Here is a 19796-nt window from a genome sequence, read left to right as displayed (position 1 = left end):
GGTCACATTTCAGTGGTGTCGGTGGAGTCTATCAGCAGGACGGGTTGCACTAGACACGGCCTGCACCTCAACAGGTATGGGAAGGGGAGGTTGGCAAAGCTTATAGGTGACAGCATAGGTGGGGTTGGTGGGATCACTCATGGGAAAATTCCTGCAGTAGTGGGTGTTAGAGCTGCACCTTTTTTAGATTGAAGTCAGCTGATAGGTATTCCTGCTTAAGGGAAGTCTCTCTAACAAGGTAATCACTTTTGACAAAGCTTAGGTATCCGAGTAATGAGGGAATTAGTATATTTCATCAAAATATACAAGGTATTAGAGATAAAGTTAGTGAACTGCTTATAGATGTTGACTCTGAAATTATTGGTATATCTGAACACTTCTTAAATAAGGAGATAATTCAGAGACTTCCTTTACCAGGATACAGGTTGGCTGGGTGCTTTTCGAGGAGCTCTTTGTGGTGTGGGGGAGTAGCCATGTATGTGAAAAACGGCATCGCATTTGAGTCAATTGATGTTTCAAAGTACTGCACTGAAAAGGTGTTTGAATGTTGTGCAGGTGTGGTTAAATTTAACGGAGCTAAACTTGTAACTGTTGTTATTTATAGATCCCCAGACTCCGATTTCACAACATTTTTGCTAAAGCTAGAGGAGGTTCTTGGTTCACTTTATAGGTAATACAAAAAGTTAGTTGTATGTGGTGACTTCAATATTAATTGTATAAGTGATTGTGCAAGGAAGAGGATGCTGGTAGACCTCTTTAATTCATATAATCTTATGCAAACCGTATTCTTTCCAACGAGAGTGCAAGGGAACATTTTTGTTCATTCTTCATTACTAGAAGGGCATTCTGTTAACAAAAAGGTGAATGGCCTTTCAGATCATGATGCGCAAATTTTAACTTTAAAAATTTTTTATGCTGCAACACGTGTTAAATATAGTCATCAGCTGTTCAGGAAAGCTGATCCAGTTGCTGTAGAGACCTTTGTAAACCTTATAAAGGAACAAGAGTGGCAAGATGTTTATAGCGCTGATACAGTAGACGATAAATATAATGCTTTTCTCAAGACTTTTCTCATGCTCTTTGAAAGTTGCTTTCCGTTAGAACTTTTAAAACAGGGTACTAGCACAAACAGGCAGCCTGGGTGGCTGACTAGAGGGATAAGAATATCTTGTAGAACAAAGTGGCAATTATATCAAAACGTTAGAAACAATCAAAATCTAAATGCAGCAGCCCATTACAAACAGTATTGTAAGGTGCTTAAAAATGTTATTAGGAAGGCAAAAAGTATGTGGTATGCAGATAGAATAGCTAAGTCTCAGGATAAAATTAAAACCATATGGTCAGTCGTAAAGGAAGTGGCTGGTCTGCAGAGACAGGTCGAGGATATAGAATCAGTGCGTAGTGGGAATGTCCGTGTTACTGATAAGTCGCATATATGTACAGTATTTAATAATCACTTTCTGAATATAGCAGGTGAACTAAATAGAAACCTAGTCCCAACAGGGAATCATATAGCGCTCTTAGAAAAAAGTATTCCGAGACTGTTACCTGAAATGCTCCTCCATGATACTGACAAGAGGGAGATTGAGTTAATAATTAAATCACTAAAGACCAAGAACTCTCATGAATATGACGGGATATCTAGCAGAATACTGAAGTATTGTTCTATGTATGTTAGCCCAGTTCTCAGCCATATCTGTAACTTTTCCTTTAGGAGTGGTGGGTTTCCTGACCGATTAAAGAACTCGGTAGTGAAGCCACTTTATAAAAAGGGAGGCATTGATAATGTTGACAATTTTAGACCTATTTCTATGCTATCGGTATTTGCTAAAGTTATCGAGAAGGTTGTATATACAAGGTTACTGGAGCATTTAAATTCACATAATTTGCTGTCAAATGTTCAGTTTGGTTTTAGAAATGGTTTAACAACTGAAAATGCTATATTCTCGTTTCTCTGTGAGGTTTTGCACGGATTGAATAAGAGGTTGCGAACGCTAGGTGTTTTCTTTGATTTAACGAAGGCTTTTGACTGTGTTGACCACAAAATATTACTGCAGAAGTTGGACCATTATGGAGTAACGGGAGTAGCTTACAATTGGTTCGCCTCTTACTTTAAGAACAGAAAGCAGAGGGTAATTCTCCGCAATATTGAGAGTGGTAGTAATGTTCAGTCCCAATGGGGCACTGTTAAGTGGGGCGTTCCCCAAGGGTTGGTGCTGGGGCCACTGCTGTTTCTTATTTATATAAATGATATGCCTTCTAGTATTACAGGTGATTCAAAAATATTTCTGTTTGCTGATGACACCAGCTTGATAGTGAAGGATCTCGTGTGTAATATTGAAACAGTAACAAATAATGTAGATCATGAAATAAGTTCGTGGCTTGTGGAAAATAATTTGATGCTAAATCACAGTAAGACTCAGTTTTTACAGTTTCTAACTCACAATTCAACAAGAACCGATATTTTGATCAGACAGAATGGGCATATTATAAGCGAGACGGAACAGTTCAAATTCCTAGGCGTTCGGATAGATAGTAAGCTGTTGTGGAAAGCCCATGTCCAGGATCTTGTTCAGAAGCTAAATGCTGCTTTATTTACGATTAGAACAGTATCTGAAATAAGTGACACTTCAACACGAAAAGTAGTCTATTTCGCATGTTTTCATACGCTTATGTCGTATGGTATTATTTTTTGTGGTAATTCTTCTGATTCAAAAAGGGTATTTTTGGCTCAAAAACGGGCTGTTCGAGCTATATGTGGTGTAAGTTCGAGAACCTCTTGTCCACCCCTATTCAAAAATCTGGGAATTCTGACATTGCCCTCACAGTATATATTTTCTTTAATGTCGTTTGTTGTTAGCGATATTAGCCTATTCCCAAGAGTTAGCAGCTTTCACTCAGTTAATACTAGGCAGAAATCAAATCTGCATGTAGAATGCACTTCCTTCACTCTTGTGCAGAAAGGAGTGCAGTATTCTGCTGCATCCATTTTCAATAAGCTACCACAAGAACTCAAAAATCTTAGCAGTAGCCCAAACTCTTTTAAGTCTAAACTGAAGAGTTTCCTCATGGCTCACTCCTTCTATTCTGTCGAGGAGCTCCTGGAAGAGCTAAAAAATTAAGCAAATTCCAGTGTTACATTGTTGATTGTCTTCATTTAAACTTACGACTTGTCACCTGAATATGTTTTTTTTATATTTAATTTTATCTGTTTCTAATATCGTGTTATAGTTTCATGTATTGACTCGTTCCATGACCATGGAGACTTCTCCTTAATTTGGTCCCACGGAACAATAAATAAATAAATAAATAAAAAATATGTCAGAGCGTGTGTTCTGTGATAAATATACTCCATCCCTAAATAAATTGCTCCAAAATAAATAAAGTAGAATGCTTCCTCTCTCCATCAGCCTAGTGCAGGCTGAGTCCTTTTACCACCAGCCCCTAGGAGTAAGTGGCGGTCAGGTGGTTGAGGTTAGAACAAATGTCCTTTCTTTCCCCCAGTTTTCTTACATTGGTAGCGAAAGGGCAAGTGACCTTTCTTCAGTGCAAGAATTCAAACTCGGCGCCGGTTCCTAGGAGGAGGTGGTGGTCTGGACCTTGAAAAGTAGTTGAAACTAGGTAGTTGAAAGTGTAGCGAACTCCTTTTCGTACCTATATGAAAGCGCAAGTGACCGTTCTTTACTGCCAGAATTCAAACTCGGCGCCGGTTCCTAGGAAGAGGTGGCTGTCTGGAACTTGAAAAGTAGTTGAAAGTATAGTGAACACCTTTTCATACCTATATGAAGTCGTATCACGTGGTCAATAGGAGTGCAGTATTTTTGGGGTGGGGTGGTGGGGCTGCTAAGTCATGAATGAGCACTGTGCTCATAGTGGGAAAATGTGGAACTTCTTATTTGATCATTGAATACTGAAACTGTAAATTGAATTATTTAGTATGATTAAAATTGAATGCAATTAAGTACTTAGGTAACTGACAGGTTAGATGCGCGATGTTGGTGTTAGCATATTTATGTCCGGCGCGTGTATGGAGGTGGCGGCCGAGGGTGTGTGATGTAAGCGGTCGGATGCCCGCGGGCCGGTAGCGCGGCGCGTGTCCGGTTATAACGCGCGCGCGAGAGAGAGAGAGAGAGCAGGCGGTCTTGTGTCATCACGTGACATCACAGTAGCATCCTCTGGTGGCCACAATATGAACTAAGCCACTTGAGCTCTGGAGCTCGTGGTGGATACATTGGGTGCAGCCATCTTGAATGACAGAACTTGCATCATCACTTGACGTCAGGAGAGCGCCCTCTGCTGGCAGCGATGTAAACTAAGCCAGTTGCAGTCCAGCTGCAGTGAAGAACACACACGCCTGAAACTCGATAAATAATAAAGACAAGCCTTTTTTCGCGCCATTATCGTAGGTATGCCGCATTATCATGTTGGAATTTGAACTTTGGGCCATTGTTTTGGGGCAGGTTAGGTTAGTTGAGGTAGGCCAACTGTCCGATCTTACACCATGTGGTGGATACACTGGGCGCAACCATCTTGAATAACAGTACTTGCGTCATGATCTGACTTCACAGTGGCGCTGTCTGGTGGCGACGATATCAGTTAAGCCAGTTGGGCTCTAGAGCTTGAGGCGAACACACGTGCTTGAAACTGGTTAAATAATAAAGACTAGTCCACTTTTCCTGCCATTATCATGTTGGAATTTGAACTTCCCGCCATTTCCTGGGAGTGGGGGGGGGGTTAGGTTAGTGGACGTAGCCCAATTGACCTTCTTCCCGCAAAAATTCAAACTTCCCGCCAAAATCCGCCATATTGAATGATGTCACGATGGCGCTCTCTGGTGGTGACGATATAAACTATGCCAGTTGGGCTCTAGAGCTCGTGACGAACACACATGCTTGAAACTGGTTAAATAATAAAGACATATCCCTTTTTCCCGCCATTTTTCTTGATGTGACGCATTGTCCTGTTGGAATTTGAAATTCGCGCGATTTTTTCTGTGCCAAAATTCAAGCTTCCCGCCAAATCCGCCCTTTTGGATGACGTGTTCGCCGCCATCTTGGATGACATCTTCGCCGCCATCTTGGATAACGGTACTTTGGAATGGTGCCCCTGTTGTCCCAATACTGGTTACCTCCTCACATTCAGCTGATTGGACTTAACTGTTTACCCCAATGTAACTAAACGGTTCCATTGCTTGTGAAAGTCTGTATAATAGTACCTGCTTCTGATTTAAATCACCTTGCTGTGCACAGTCGACTCAATGTCTAACGTACTAATCGACATCATTCTTCCTTCCCTTCTACCAGTACATTTCTACCGCTCAACAGTTCAACGCCCTACATCCCCCAACGCCCGATAAGACGTGATCATGCATTTCACATGGTACTTCCTACTTCAACTTGGCTGCCATCACCATTCGTAAAAAATGTCGTGTGACTAGGGCCTCCCGTTGGGTAGAACGTTCGCTGGGTGGAAGTCTTTCGATTTGACTTCACTTCGGCGACGCGTCGATGGGGATGAAATGATGATGATTAGGACAACACAAAATCCAGTCCCTGAGGGGAGAAAATCTCCGACCCAGCCGGGAATCGAACCCGGGCCCTTAGGATCGACATTCTGTCGCGCTGACCACTCAGCTACCAGGGACGGACACCACCATACGTGATCCTAATTATGTTTCTCTACACAATAATCCGCCATGCAGCTAAACCGCTATTGGTTGCCATACTTTTTACACTCGTTGTCGGCGCTCAGTGCTGCTTACCATTCCGCAGGGTCCTGACTTAGTGCTTGTACTACTGCTATCTTCCTGCTTAACCAATTTTTCGTGTGCTTCTTCCCTAGTTTGAGGATTACCTCGTACTCAATTCACTGAGTATTAACGCCCATTTGGTCAATCTACTGGATGGGTCCTTCAGACCTAGTAACCACTTCAAAACAGCATAGTTCGTCGCAATCTTGAACTTACTTCCATACAGGTAACGCTAGAAGTACGTTACCCGACACACCAAGCTAAGCATTCACCCCTTCGTCGTAGAACAATTCCTCTCCACTGCATTCAACTGTCTTGATGCAAAGGCACTAGGACGTTTTGATCATCGACCCCTTGGCACAAAGCGCATCTAAGAGCGTGGGTCGATGCATCACATGACAGTACGAACCCCTTCTGAAAGTTGGGAAACGCCAACACCGGATTCTACATAAACAATTTTTTTAACTCGACAAATGCTCCCTGACATTCCTCCTACCGCACAAACCTGACACTCTTCTTCAACAATTGTGTAAGTGGTCTTGGAATATCTGCAAACCCTTGCACAGACTTCCTATAATAATCTGTCCCCGCTGCTGGAAAATCTTGCACTGCTTGCACTAATCTAGGATTTTACTTACACCATCCTTACTAATCACATGCCCTAAATATTTGGCTTCTTCTAGTGCAAAGTGGCATTTCTTTGTACTTAGCGTCAAATGAGCTGCTCGTAACTTCTTGGACACTTATTTCAGTCACTGCATATGCTCCTGCATATTCCTTCAAAACACGATTATTTCATCGAGATATACCAGACACAGACGTGGTTTCAATCTTTTCAGCACTGCATCCAATAAATATTTGAACGTTGCCGGCGCATTTTTTAATCCAAAAGGCATCCTTCTGTATTGATAAGTGTCTTCAAGTTGCTGAAAACGCATTTTTCGGCGTATTCTCCAGGGAAACTTCTCACTGGTGATATTCAATCCTCAAGGCCATTGTCAAGAAGTCCTGGCATTGCCCTAGATCATCCGTTACCTCTGTGAAGTTCGGGATTGGGTAGGCATCTGTCTTTCTGCTATTGAAATGGTGGGAATCGCAACAAAAGCGACACTTCTTCGAGCCATGCGTAGGCTTATTGGGCACAATTCCATTTCCTGTCCCACGTGTGCTACTATTCTCTTTAATTATCCTGTCAGTCTTTCGCGGATTTATAAATTCCTCCAAAGCTGGTTACAATGATCGTGGTATTCTGTACGGCCCTCGATACTCCGGTGCTTCATTCGCTGTCAGAATGCTATGTTGTATTACTTGCATAGTAGGCAATGGCCCTTGCGCATAAAAGAGATCCTTTCTGCCTCCTTTAAATGTTTCAAGTTCTCCCTAAATGTAGTCGTAGTAGCATCCTGTGACCTCTTATAGTCTAAAGTTTAGACTCTAAACCCTCTGGGTGGCATTCTTCCCCAATCCAGAATCTGCAATGTACTCATCAAAGTTCCCCTCAACAATTTAATCCTCTCAGCGCCAAAATTATGCACACTGACAAGTACTACCTTGCCTCCCTGCCTCTCTTGTACGTTTTACAAAACAACACACTACATCCAGTACCTCACTATCCTCCAGCGGTTCCACTTCGAACAACATGTCACTCGGTAGGTTAGGCTCCACATTCACCCATAGCGACTTTCCAGTGTCATTTGACACACAATCATGCGAGTTAAGTCTAATTGTCACTGTTCAGAGTCTAACTGGATTGTCTTGTACACTAGACGCTCCTCGTGTCGGATTATCATTGACAACAGCTTCTACTAGCCGGAATGTTTACCCACTAAGTTCCAACATACATCGTCGAAGGTCAGCTATGGCATGATGTTGATGCCGAAAGTACAATAAAAGCAGTGAAGGCCGCATAAAATATTTTCTTTAAAAAAATTGTGACCGGTTCCGATGAATCTCTAATCATCCTCAGACCGTTACATACACCTTGGTGACTGCCAGGTCTGGTGATATGGAGCATTAATTGCTCTAGGTTGGTGTGAAGAAAGGTAATTATTCTTTTCGTCACATTCCTTTCGAATTTTGCATATTAAAACCAAATCTGGAATATAAAGAGAACTTAAGTCTTTTCCAGAGTGCCTTTCTCACTTGCTTTACCCTATAGGTTTTCCTCTGAATCGTGTAGACAGAAATCGAGATTCATGTGAAGTCAAATTACTGGTGACAATCTTTGATGTCTCTCAGCAATGTCCTTGACATCCTCAAAACACTACAGTAGCTCACCCCCCCCCCCACTCCCTCACACACACACACACACACACACACACACAAACAAACAAATACACTCCTGAAAATTGAAAATAAGAACACCGTGAATTCATTGTCCCAGAAAGGGGAAACTTTATTGACACATTCCTGGGGTCAAATACATCACATGATCACACTGACAGAACCACAGGTACATAGACACAGGCAGCAGAGCATGCACAATGTCGGCACTAGTACAGTGTATATCCACCTTTCGCAGCAATGCAGGCTGCTATTCTCCCATGGAGACGATCGTAGAGATGCTGGATGTAGTCCTGTGGAACGGCTTGCCATGCCATTTCCACCTGGCGCCTCAGTTGGACCAGCATTCGTGCTGGACGTGCAGACCGCGTGAGACGACGCTTCATCCAGTCCCAAACATGCTCAATGGGGGACAGATCCGGAGATCTTGCTGGCCAGGGTAGTTGACTTACACCTTCTAGAGCACGTTGGGTGGCACGGGATACATGCGGACGTGCATTGTCCTGTTGGAACAGCAAGTTCCCTTGCCGGTCTAGGAATGGTAGAACGATGGGTTCGATGACGGTTTGGATGTACCGTGCACTATTCAGTGTCCCCTCGACGATCACCAGTGGTGTACGGCCAGTGTAGGAGATGGCTCCCCACACCATGATGCCGGGTGTTGGCCCTGTGTGCCTCGGTCGTATGCAGTCCTGATTGTGGCGCTCACCTGCACGGCGCCAAACACGCATACGACCATCATTGGCACCAAGGCAGAAGCGACTCTCATCGCTGAAGACGACACGTCTCCATTCGTCCCTCCATTCACGCCTGTCGCGACACCACTGGAGGCGGGCTGCACGATGTTGGGGCGTGAGCGGAAGACGGCCTAACGGTGTGCGGGACCGCAGCCCAGCTTCATGGAGACGGTTGCGAATGGTCCTCGCCGATACCCCAGGAGCAACAGTGTCCCTAATTTGCTGGGAAGTGGCGGTGCGGTCCCCTACGGCACTGCGTAGGATCCTACGGTCTTGGCGTGCATCCGTGCGTCGCTGCGGTCCGGTCCCAGGTCGACGGGCACGTGCACCTTCCGCCGACCACTGGCGACAACATCGATGTACTGTGGAGACCTCACGCCCCACGTGTTGAGCAATTCGGCGGTACGTCCACCCGGCCTCCCGCATGCCCACTATACGCCCTCGCTCAAAGTCCGTCAACTGCACATACGGTTCACGTCCACGCGGTCGCGGCATGCTACCAGTGTTAAAGACTGCGATGGAGCTCCGTATGCCACGGCAAACTGGCTGACACTGACGGCGGCGGTACACAAATGGTGCGCAGCTAGCGCCATTCGACGGCCAACACCGCGGTTCCTGGTGTGTCCGCTGTGCCGTGCGTGTGATCATTGCTTGTACAGCCCTCTCGCAGTGTCCGGAGCAAGTATGGTGGGTCTGACACACCGGTGTCAATGTGTTCTTTTTTCCATTTCCAGGAGTGTAGTTGTTAGCAGAAAAGTGCACAGACTTAAGTTTCCCAATGTAAAATGCCACGTTGACATATCTTCTAAACAACAAGACCTGTACCATTTATTTTAACATTTAATTTTCCGTTGAAAGAAGCCGAAGCTCAGACCCTCAAACTAGAAAAAGAACTAGAAAAAACAGGTCTCAAAATCTCCCTCGAAACGATCAAATTAAAGATAACCATAAAAAAACACCGAAACGTTTCTAAACAGAAGGACAAAAAGTAAAAATCGTCAAAGAATTAAAATATCTTGAAGAATAAATCCGCTGGATATCCCTTGAGGAAAAGGCAGTTGAATGTACAAGAAATAAAGCTGAACTGTGCTACCAAGTCACCCAAAGCACAGATAACAAAAAGTCCCTCCCATGGAATGTAAAAATAAGAAACCATATCACGGTAATCAAACTGGCAGCCCTATACACAACCGAAACACTGCCCATCATCAACCATAACCTAGTTGAAAGACTGGAGATTGAAGAAAGGAAGATATTAAATATCCTAGGCCCCAAATTCCACAACAAAAAACTAATACACAACAGAAATGAAACCCTGTACCAAATAACCGAACAACTCTCAAACACAATGAGGAAAAGAAAAATTGATTTTTATGGATACGTACTCAGACTGAACTCAACTGCGCTAATCAAAACAGTTTCTGACTACTTCCACAACAAAAAAGAACCTACCATACTGGTTTAAGGAAACGAAGAAGGGCCGGCCGAAGTGGCCGTGCGATTCTAGGCGCTGCAGTCTGGAACCGCGAGACCGCTCCGGTCGCAGGTTCGAATCCTGCCTCGGGTATGGATGTGTGTGATGTCCTTAGGTTAGTTAGGTTTAACTAGTTCTACGTTCTAGGGGACTAATGACCTCAGAAGTTGAGTCCCATAGTGCTCAGAGCCATTTGAAACGAAGAAGGTTCAAATGGCTCTGAGCACTATGGGACTTAACTACTGTGGTCATCAGTCCCCTAGAACTTAGAACTACTTAAACCTAACTAACATAAGGACATCACACACATCCATGCCCGAGGCAGGATTCGAACCTGCGACCGTAGCAGTCGCGCGGTTCCGGACTGCGCGCCTAGAACCGCTAGACCACCGCGGCCGGCGAAACGAAGAAGGACTTAACCGAACTACAAAGAGTAGAAAACCGGCTCACAGATAAAACAGCAAAAAAAAAAAATCTAAGACAAGAAAGAGAGGTTCGAAGTCAAAATCAAAACCAAACGTAAAACCCAAATCTCTGAAGAAGAAAAGAAAGCAAGATCAGAAAGAATAAAATAATACTGAGCTAAAAGAAAGCCACACAACATTAATAAATAATTTAGCTGACTTAGTTCAAAGTCGGGTGAAATGAAAGAAGAAGAGAAAAGATAAAGACTGAACATACACTCCTGGAAATGGAAAAAAGAACACATTGACACCGGTGTGTCAGACCCACCATACTTGCTCCGGACACTGCGAGAGGGCTGTACAAGCAATGATCACACGCACGGCACAGCGGACACACCAGGAACCGCGGTGTTGGCCGTCGAATGGCGCTAGCTGCGCAGCATTTTTGCACCGCCGCCGTCAGTGTCAGCCAGTTTGCCGTGGCATACGGAGCTCCATCGCAGTCTTTAACACTGGTAGCATGCCGCGACAGCGTGGACGTGAACCGTATGTGCAGTTGACGGACTTTGAGCGAGGGCGTATAGTGGGCATGCGGGAGGCCGGGTGGACGTACCGCCGAATTGCTCAACACGTGGGGCGTGAGGTCTCCACAGTACATCGATGTTGTCGCCAGTGGTCGGCGGAAGGTGCACGTGCCCGTCGACCTGGGACCGGACCGCAGCGACGCACGGATGCACGCCAAGACCGTAGGATCCTACGCAGTGCCGTAGGGGACCGCACCGCCACTTCCCAGCAAATTAGGGACACTGTTGCTCCTGGGGTATCGGCGAGGACCATTCGCAACCGTCTCCATGAAGCTGGGCTACGGTCCTGCACACCGTTAGGCCGTCTTCCGCTCACGCCCCAACATCGTGCAGCCCGCCTCCAGTGGTGTCGCGACAGGCGTGAATGGAGGGACGAATGGAGACGTGTCGTCTTCAGCGATGAGAGTCGCTTCTGCCTTGGTGCCAATGATGGTCGTATGCGTGTTTGGCGCCGTGCAGGTGAGCGCCACAATCAGGACTGCATACGACCGAGGCACACAGGGCCAACACCCGGCATCATGGTGTGGGGAGCGATCTCCTACACTGGCCGTACACCACTGGTGATCGTCGAGGGGACACTGAATAGTGCACGGTACATCCAAACCGTCATCGAACCCATCGTTCTACCATTCCTAGACCGGCAAGGGAACTTGCTGTTCCAACAGGACAATGCACGTCCGCATGTATCCCGTGCCACCCAACGTGCTCTAGAAGGTGTAAATCAACTACCCTGGCCAGCAAGATCTCCGGATCTGTCCCCCATTGAGCATGTTTGGGACTGGATGAAGCGTCGTCTCACGCGGTCTGCACGTCCAGCACGAACGCTGGTCCAACTGAGGCGCCAGGTGGAAATGGCATGGCAAGCCGTTCCACAGGACTACATCCAGCATCTCTACGATCGTCTCCATGGGAGAATAGCAGCCTGCATTGCTGCGAAAGGTGGATATACACTGTACTAGTGCCGACATTGTGCATGCTCTGTTGCCTGTGTCTATGTCCCTGTGGTTCTGTCAGTGTGATCATGTGATGTATCTGACCCCAGGAATGTGTCAATAAAGTTTCCCCTTCCTGGGACAATGAATTCACGGTGTTCTTATTTCAATTTCCAGGAGTGTATGTTCGTTTAACATAGACGGAGGAAAAAATAGCTGTACCGTTTGTCCACAACAAGTTGACTTTTGGCGCGGTGGCTGTCTGGAACGGGCTTGCCTCCTTGTTCCACTATCCACGTTATGTGCTTAACACGAAATCGGAGGCGGCACTCGCGAAAATATTGCTGTCTTAAATGATACTCCCGTCAGACCGGAAATCACCTAATTTGTTGATATATTCATGCTCGAGAGTTTTACCTACAATTTATGTGTTTATTTATCGAAAACAATGAAAGTAGATGAATGTACAACTTACGACATTATGAACTGAAAGCGAAAAATTGATTTTTTAAAATCGGTTTGTACATTGCATTTATTAAACGCAGCACAGCAGTAATGTTTGCAAAGTGTAATTAATTGTACCTGAAAGAACTGTCAAGATGATGTGCACTAAAGATTTCTGTCGTATGTGTTTGATTCAAAATCATCATCATCTTCGCTTAAGGGCGTGGCATTGATGATAACTTCATTGATGGCCATGTCCATTGTCCCACCTCATGCCCAATACACATGCTTCAGCTGCTGAACATTCCTACAGTAAGAAAAAAGGAAATGTGTGGTAAGTACTATGGGACCAAACTACTGAGGTCATCGGTCCCTAAGCTTACGCACTACTTAATCTAACTTAAACTAACTTATGCTAAGGACAACACACACACCCATGCCCGAAGGAGGACTCGAACCTCCGACGGGGGGAGACTGCAGTAAGATTGACAGTACCGTGCAGTAACTGAAAGTAAAGCGGCATTAACAAGAGTCTGCAGTCCTTCCTTCGACATGTCACCAGTGACATCGTTTCCCTGGAATTTGGTTCTATTTTGGCGCCGGCCGGTGTGGCCGTGCGGTTCTAGGCGCTTCAGTCTGGAACCGCGTGACCGCTACGGTCGCAGGTTCGAATCCTGCCTCGGGCATGGATGTGTGTGATGATTTTAGGTTAGTTAGGTTTAAGTAGTTCTGAGTCCTAGGGGACTGATGACCACAGATGTTAAGTCCCATAGTGCTCAGAGCCATTTGGTTCTATTTTGGTGCGTGCCAATGTTATCGGATTTAGATCGCAGTTTTAGGGTGGTGAACGCACTACTTTGTAGCAATTTTATCCACGACGTATATTTTCACGGTTGCTTTGTTTTCCTCTATCGTAAATAACACTTCAGCCTCCATCATCGAGTCGTTGCAGTTTATTTGCCCATCATCCAACCACTTTAACATCGTAATCCTGAAATTATATTTATTAAGCATTCTGTCGAACTCCCTGCTATGGTATGGGGCATTATACATACAATCACAGAGTTGAGTGCAATTTACGACCTAACATATCTGCAAACGCCCCACCCCCTCTCCCCCCGCTGGTTTCGTCAGCTTCAAGAAGTTCGCAAGTTAGTGGAACCAGTTTCTTGCATGCAACTTCCTTGCAAATTAAAACTGCCGTTGCAAGTTGAAAATTCGTTCTAGTTCTTTCATCTTGCTGGGAAGTACTAGCCGAATTTGTCATTTCGTGGAAGTTTTTCTCAATCTTGCAGACCTTGTGTTTGTTCAGTACCGGTGCGAAAATATCATTGTCTAAATGGAGAATAACACCAAGACAGATGGACTGAAACATATGTACCATTGGAACGCCTAAACACATAAAATTGGCACCACCAGTCAAGGAATTGTGAAATGAGTTTACCAGTCAATTTGTTTGAGCAGAAGGAAAGCTGAATGGCAGTACTGGCGTCTTTAAATTTTAGCTGATTTTTTAATATTACCGTACATAAACGCACTACATTTGTGATAAAGGCAGTAAACATAGCTTGCAAAAATCGAAGAGTAATTAAAACGCAGTCTCTTGGTGAGATACCGCGCCGCAATATTGTTCCTGTTATCGGGTATTTGATTATACAATAGAGAAGAGGTGTTCAAAATTTACATACGGCATCCTCAAAGTTTTTAATCTGAGTAAAGTCCTCTGATTTTAGTTAATTGAATTGTGTTTCTTGGTAACATCAATGCATATCCTCTAATATTTTCTTTCAATTTTTTTTATTTTTGTGTTTCGTCACGATTTTTATTCATTAATAATAATGCAGCAACAGTGGCGACTGCTCTGGTTTTTAAGAATAACTTCAGTTGTGTACCAAGTACTTGCGGCGAGTTCCTGAAATAAATTTGTTCCAGTGACTTGAAGAAGTAAACTTGAGTAAGTTTTTGTCGTAATGTAAACACCTCAGCAAGTGCTTACAGAAGTTAGTTGCTAGCGGACGCAAGCCTTTTGTAATACTTTGCATATAGGGGCAGCTTGACATGGGCGGAGACAAATGAATATCTTTCAAGTAGTGCCGATTTTCTCCGCTTCTGACAGTACTAGGGAAATCGTCAAGTTATCGTGGCCAAACAGCAGTTTGCCGTATGAAGGCCTGAGTGGGGCAATATAAAACCAAGACGCCAAAATCTGTGTTTGAACAACGGTGTTATCACGCACGGAGCAGTTATTACGATGTAGCTTCTTTATGAGAGCTAACAAGGTGGTTAGCAGCTAAGAAGGAAAACCAAGATTGCGATTTAAGGCCCTGTCGACGACGAAGTCATAAGAGGCAGAGTACTGTATCTGACTGGGAATAGAAAAGGAAGGAAGACGGCCGTATATTTTCAAAGGAACCATTCCGGTATTTGCTTTAAGAGATTTAGGGAAGCCACAGGAAACGTAACGGGGCTCTGAATCGCTGTCCTCAAAAATGGTTCAAATGGCTCTGAGCACTATGGGACTCAACTGCTGTGGTCATCAGTCCCCTAGAACTTAGAACTACTTAAACCTAACTAACCTAAGGACATCACACACACCCATGCCCGAGGCAGGATTCGAACCTGCGACCGTAGCAGCAGCGCGGCTCCGGACTGGAGCGCCTAGAACCGCACGACCACCGCGGCCGGCGCTGTCCTCCAGACTGCTAAACAGCGTACCACCTCGCTCAGTACCAACCAAGGGGACGGTGTACAGAATGTTTAAGAACCTTTTTTTTCTTTTCTTTCAATTCATAATGAATTAAACACAGTCTCACGACTGAGTGAAAGCAGGCGAGCTTTGACGAACGTTTCGAAACGTGGCAGAAGTTACGCCAAGTAGCATGTTGTCTGGTTTCACCCTACATTTCTTCGAGCCACTGAACACATTTCCATTCATGAAGTTCATCAGGAAAACTATACCAAGGAAACACTCCGTTAAGGAAATGCAGCGGTACTTACATCTTCGCCGCCCCCTTTCCCTCCGCCTCCGCCTCCGCCTCCTGCAACAATAAACACAACACTGAAGATATTTTACATAAATAGTAAGAAAAAACGTTAGCGACAGTGTCATATCGACAACATTGCTGCGTATGGCTGGTTACTTGCGTTGGTGAGCATCAGACTAATTTAGTGATACATTCACTCATAAAATGCACCCATGTTAGCATTGTCACATCAAACACAAGGTGAGCAAAAGAGATCTACTCGCTATGAAAAACACTACAAAGTAAATGACACATCACCCTTTACTCCCCTGTAACATGTTTAGTAATAACAATGTATATAGTTACGTATATTTCACAATAGCTAAAGAAGATATCTTACATGAAGTTTTTTGACAGATATGATAAAATCAATGAAGATATAATGGCGCCAAATGATATCAGTACAAAACGAGTGTCGGTATGTCCACTAGCTGGGGGTTATCCTCAATTGGTTCACCTAAGTGAAGTCCATGATGAATACGAAACAGGCTTGAACTATACTCAGCAATGAAAACGTATATTTAAAACTATTTAAAAGTTTTATAATTTTCCAACATTTATACACAGCCACTATTGCACTACGCTATGGGCATTCATAACTTGTTCATCTATATCAGCAAAGTGAACGATTTCATAAACTCATGTTTTCTCTCAGCACTTTTTATGTCGGCGAATGGCACTCCTATGTTATGTTGACAATATATGTCGATCCTCTATTTATATGAAATCGAAACTAATCTAAAATAATAGAAAATGTTAAAGGTTTGTGATGGTTATAAGCTGACTGTTTTGGTGTGAAGTAATAATCAATACGACCCCTACGAGTGAAAAGTAATAAGACATAAAGTTAAGTACATCTCTGTTATGTCAAATTTGTCAGTAGCGCTTTTTCAGTATGTAACGAAACTGCTTCATTTCTGGTTATTCAGTGACTGCCACGCTTCGAACTATGCTCTATCTAGAGACTTTTCCGTCTGTCTAGGTCCCGTCGCATCTTTCTACACATCCAAAACGGTATTCATTTACATCAGCTTGAAGGACAGATAGTGCAGTGCAAGTGTTGAACTGTTCCAACATTTGTAGCGATTTAGATAAACAGATTACGATCGGCTTATGAGGTTCATGCCTCTACAAACACCGAAAAAGAACTATCATTTGTCACATGTTTAAAAGAAAGAGCTATCGAAAGAGAAAATCAGAAGGCCATTAGTGTTGACGTTGACTCTGAAAGACATAAAATTAGTATCCTAGTCATAGCTGTGTGGGCGCCAACTGTTGCATTGCGAGAAAACTGTTACGCAATGTTTACACATGAGGCGTGGCTATTATTAGCACACCTACATCCAAGTACCCTGGCGAATCCGCCAACTGCGCCGTACAGGCCTTGAGACACGGTGCACATAAGCAGTTAAATCACAAGCAAATACGCCCCAGCATTTCAGCTAACCAGAAAATGCAGCTATACTGTATTTTTCCAAGTCCTTGTACTCTTACAGAACTAGTTTTTTCAATTCCATAGACGGAGCACAGCATTCGAAAATGTGAAGTCCGTTAGCTCACGAAAAACAGCGGAACTTGTAGAGGGCCGTAAATACTGTTACATAATGCATTTATTCTGGTAAAAACTATCTAGGAGCTAATTCCTTTTGAATCGTGCAAACAATGGATTACGTGCCCAAGGAAAAAAGATATCGCCGCGTGAGGTAGCCGCACGGTCTGGGGCGTCATGTCACGGTTCGCGCGGCTCCCTCCGTCGGAGGTTAGAATCCTCCCTCGGGCATGGGTGTGTGTGTGTGTCTTGTCCTTAGCGAAAGTTAGTTTAAGTTAGATTAAGTAGTGCGTAAGCTTAGGGACCGATGACCTCAGCAATTTGGTCTCATAAGACCTTACCAAAACTTTTTTACTTTTCATCTTTGGTCAAACCGTGCCATTATTTGAGTAAGGTTCTCTCTGAGATGTTGGAATGATTCACAGAAATGGCGTTTAGTTTTACTACCTAATTATCACTCCATGGTTGTTCTTGTCTTGTCTTATCAAGTTAATTTTTCTTAAACTTAGAAAGGCTTTTAGGTAGTGGTAATATTATGAGTAACATTAATTAACGTTTCACCTGGCTACACATTCCACGTAACGCGTAGCTTTCAATGTCGCCCTCCTAAGACCTGCGATTCGTCGTGAGATGGACTGCACAAGAAACTGGAAGCGCTGGGTAGAAACGATAATCAATGATCGCTCAACAGCTGCCTACAGTTCAGCAACAGAGACGTGTTGGGAGCACTGCCGTGAAAGGATCTAAAGAACAAGGCAAACAATATCTTGGGAGAGTTTATCGAATCACTGCGACGTGGTTCAGAAGCAGTGGATTGACACTTCCTCTTCTTACTGAGAATGTGGCGCAGTGGTAAGACGGTGGACTGATATTAGAGAAGGCGGTCATCCCGGTATAGGTTTTTCTGGTTCCTGCAAATAGCCGAAGGCAAATACCAGGAAGGTTCCTCTGAAAAGACCGCTTTCCTTCCCCAACTTTCCTCAACCGAGCCAGAGCTTCCTTTAACGTCCACAGCGGTTAAACGTTAAGCTTACTTCCTTAACTCACCTGTTCAGAGGTATGATTTAAAAGAATAAATAGGTGCACACGATTTCCTAAATGTCTGTCTACGATTTAAGTGTCAGTAATGGTAGCAGAAGTACCAGGGATCTCAGTTTACTCCACATAAATATTTCACATAATAGGACAGTACCAAGAAGGAGATGTATCACTCACATCACACTCATTCAGTGTACTAGAGCGAACATGTACACTGAATCATTAATCGTGGTGTCAATCGAACATCCAATGACACAATGACAGAGTTCATGTGCGCGATATTCCTGTGCCATGTGATCTAAAGTTAGGGAAAATGCAGTTTATGACACACAAAGGGCTGTGGACAAGTCTCCGCAGGCACCTAACTCGAGCCGGTTCCTAATACAAGAAAATTTGCCACTGTCAGACAGAAGTTTCCAATTTGCACAGATTAATAACACTGTAGGTTAAATCAGTCTGAAGATAAAGTCCTTCATTGCTTAAAAAGTCCGTTGTTGTGCCAGCGGTCTAATATGAGTGTAATACACCGTCCGTCCGTCCAAAAAGTTCCCAGACTGAATTTATACCCGGCGTATAAGCAGTAACTACGTTTTCAGCTGTAAACAAGAGATTTGCATTCGACCAGCCAGTTGTGAGCATGCAGTATTAAGTAGTAGACATGCAGCTGTAGTTTGTCATCGTTGTTATGTCACAACATCTCTGAGCCAAGTGTTCAAGACATTCTCAAGAATGTTTTGAAGAACCGAAAAATGTGTGCTGTGTCCGCCCCGCACACCTTGACTCCCGATTAACAGCAACACTGGACGCCTATTGCGACTTGACTGAAATGCAAAATTCGGATAATTCTTTTCTGGAAAAAATCATCACGGTTGATGAGACGTGACTTCATCAGCACGAACCTACCACAAAACAGCCAATTGCAGAAATTCCCGTGACGGTTTGACACTTTGACGACGTAACCGACAATCGAGCCAATGTGACGTGTGAGCTGAATACTATCCCAAAGAGGGACTTTTCTGTCAGTGCAGTTTACTGAAGTGGTTGGAGAGTATGCAGAAGACCTGAACAATCAGAACCACGATCTTAACTTTTCTCTGTTTCAGGTTGCCATCCATTCAGAGGCTGTTGCATGCAGTGACTGTTATACTGACTGTCTCTATTTGTTATTAATCCAATTAGTATAAACTCTAAAGTCCCGAGTTCGGGACCACTCACTCTATAATAAGGTTTCTGCCTATGAACAATAAATACTCTACAACTCTTCAGGCGTTGGTTATAAGCAGCCACCACAGATCCAGAGCAACCTTTGACTAGCAAAAAGTGCTGTATTATTGTGTGTTTTTCCACAGAAAAAACCCTACGGTAAACAATATAAATACTATGTAGTATATACTAGATTGTAACACAAAAAGAACGTTCGTGTTTGAGATCCTTGAATGTATTAATAAAGAATTCCATTTGACCGAAAGTGATACAATTGGTACTCAACCACATTTTATCCTTGACTGCCCGTTTTTTAAACCAGCGACTGCGAGCAGCTGTAGTTAATGTCGGGGTCACAAAAGTTCGATGTACTAAT

General features: G+C 44.0%; 1 protein-coding gene across 1 annotated transcript in view; it reads right to left on the bottom strand.

The window, feature by feature from the left end:
• Window positions 1-19796, bottom strand: part of LOC126184505 (uncharacterized) — a 240571-nt gene that overhangs the window by 117187 nt on the left and 103588 nt on the right. The window contains exon 3 of the mRNA XM_049926897.1: window positions 15605-15645. Within this exon, the coding sequence (XP_049782854.1) occupies window positions 15605-15645 (41 nt within the window). The remainder of the gene's footprint in view (window positions 1-15604; window positions 15646-19796) is intronic.

Source organism: Schistocerca cancellata, chromosome 4, assembly GCF_023864275.1.
Source record: "Schistocerca cancellata isolate TAMUIC-IGC-003103 chromosome 4, iqSchCanc2.1, whole genome shotgun sequence".
Classification (NCBI taxonomy): domain Eukaryota; kingdom Metazoa; phylum Arthropoda; class Insecta; order Orthoptera; family Acrididae; genus Schistocerca; species Schistocerca cancellata.
Note: the sequence above shows the minus strand (reverse complement) of the source record. Positions and strands in the feature narration are given on the sequence as shown.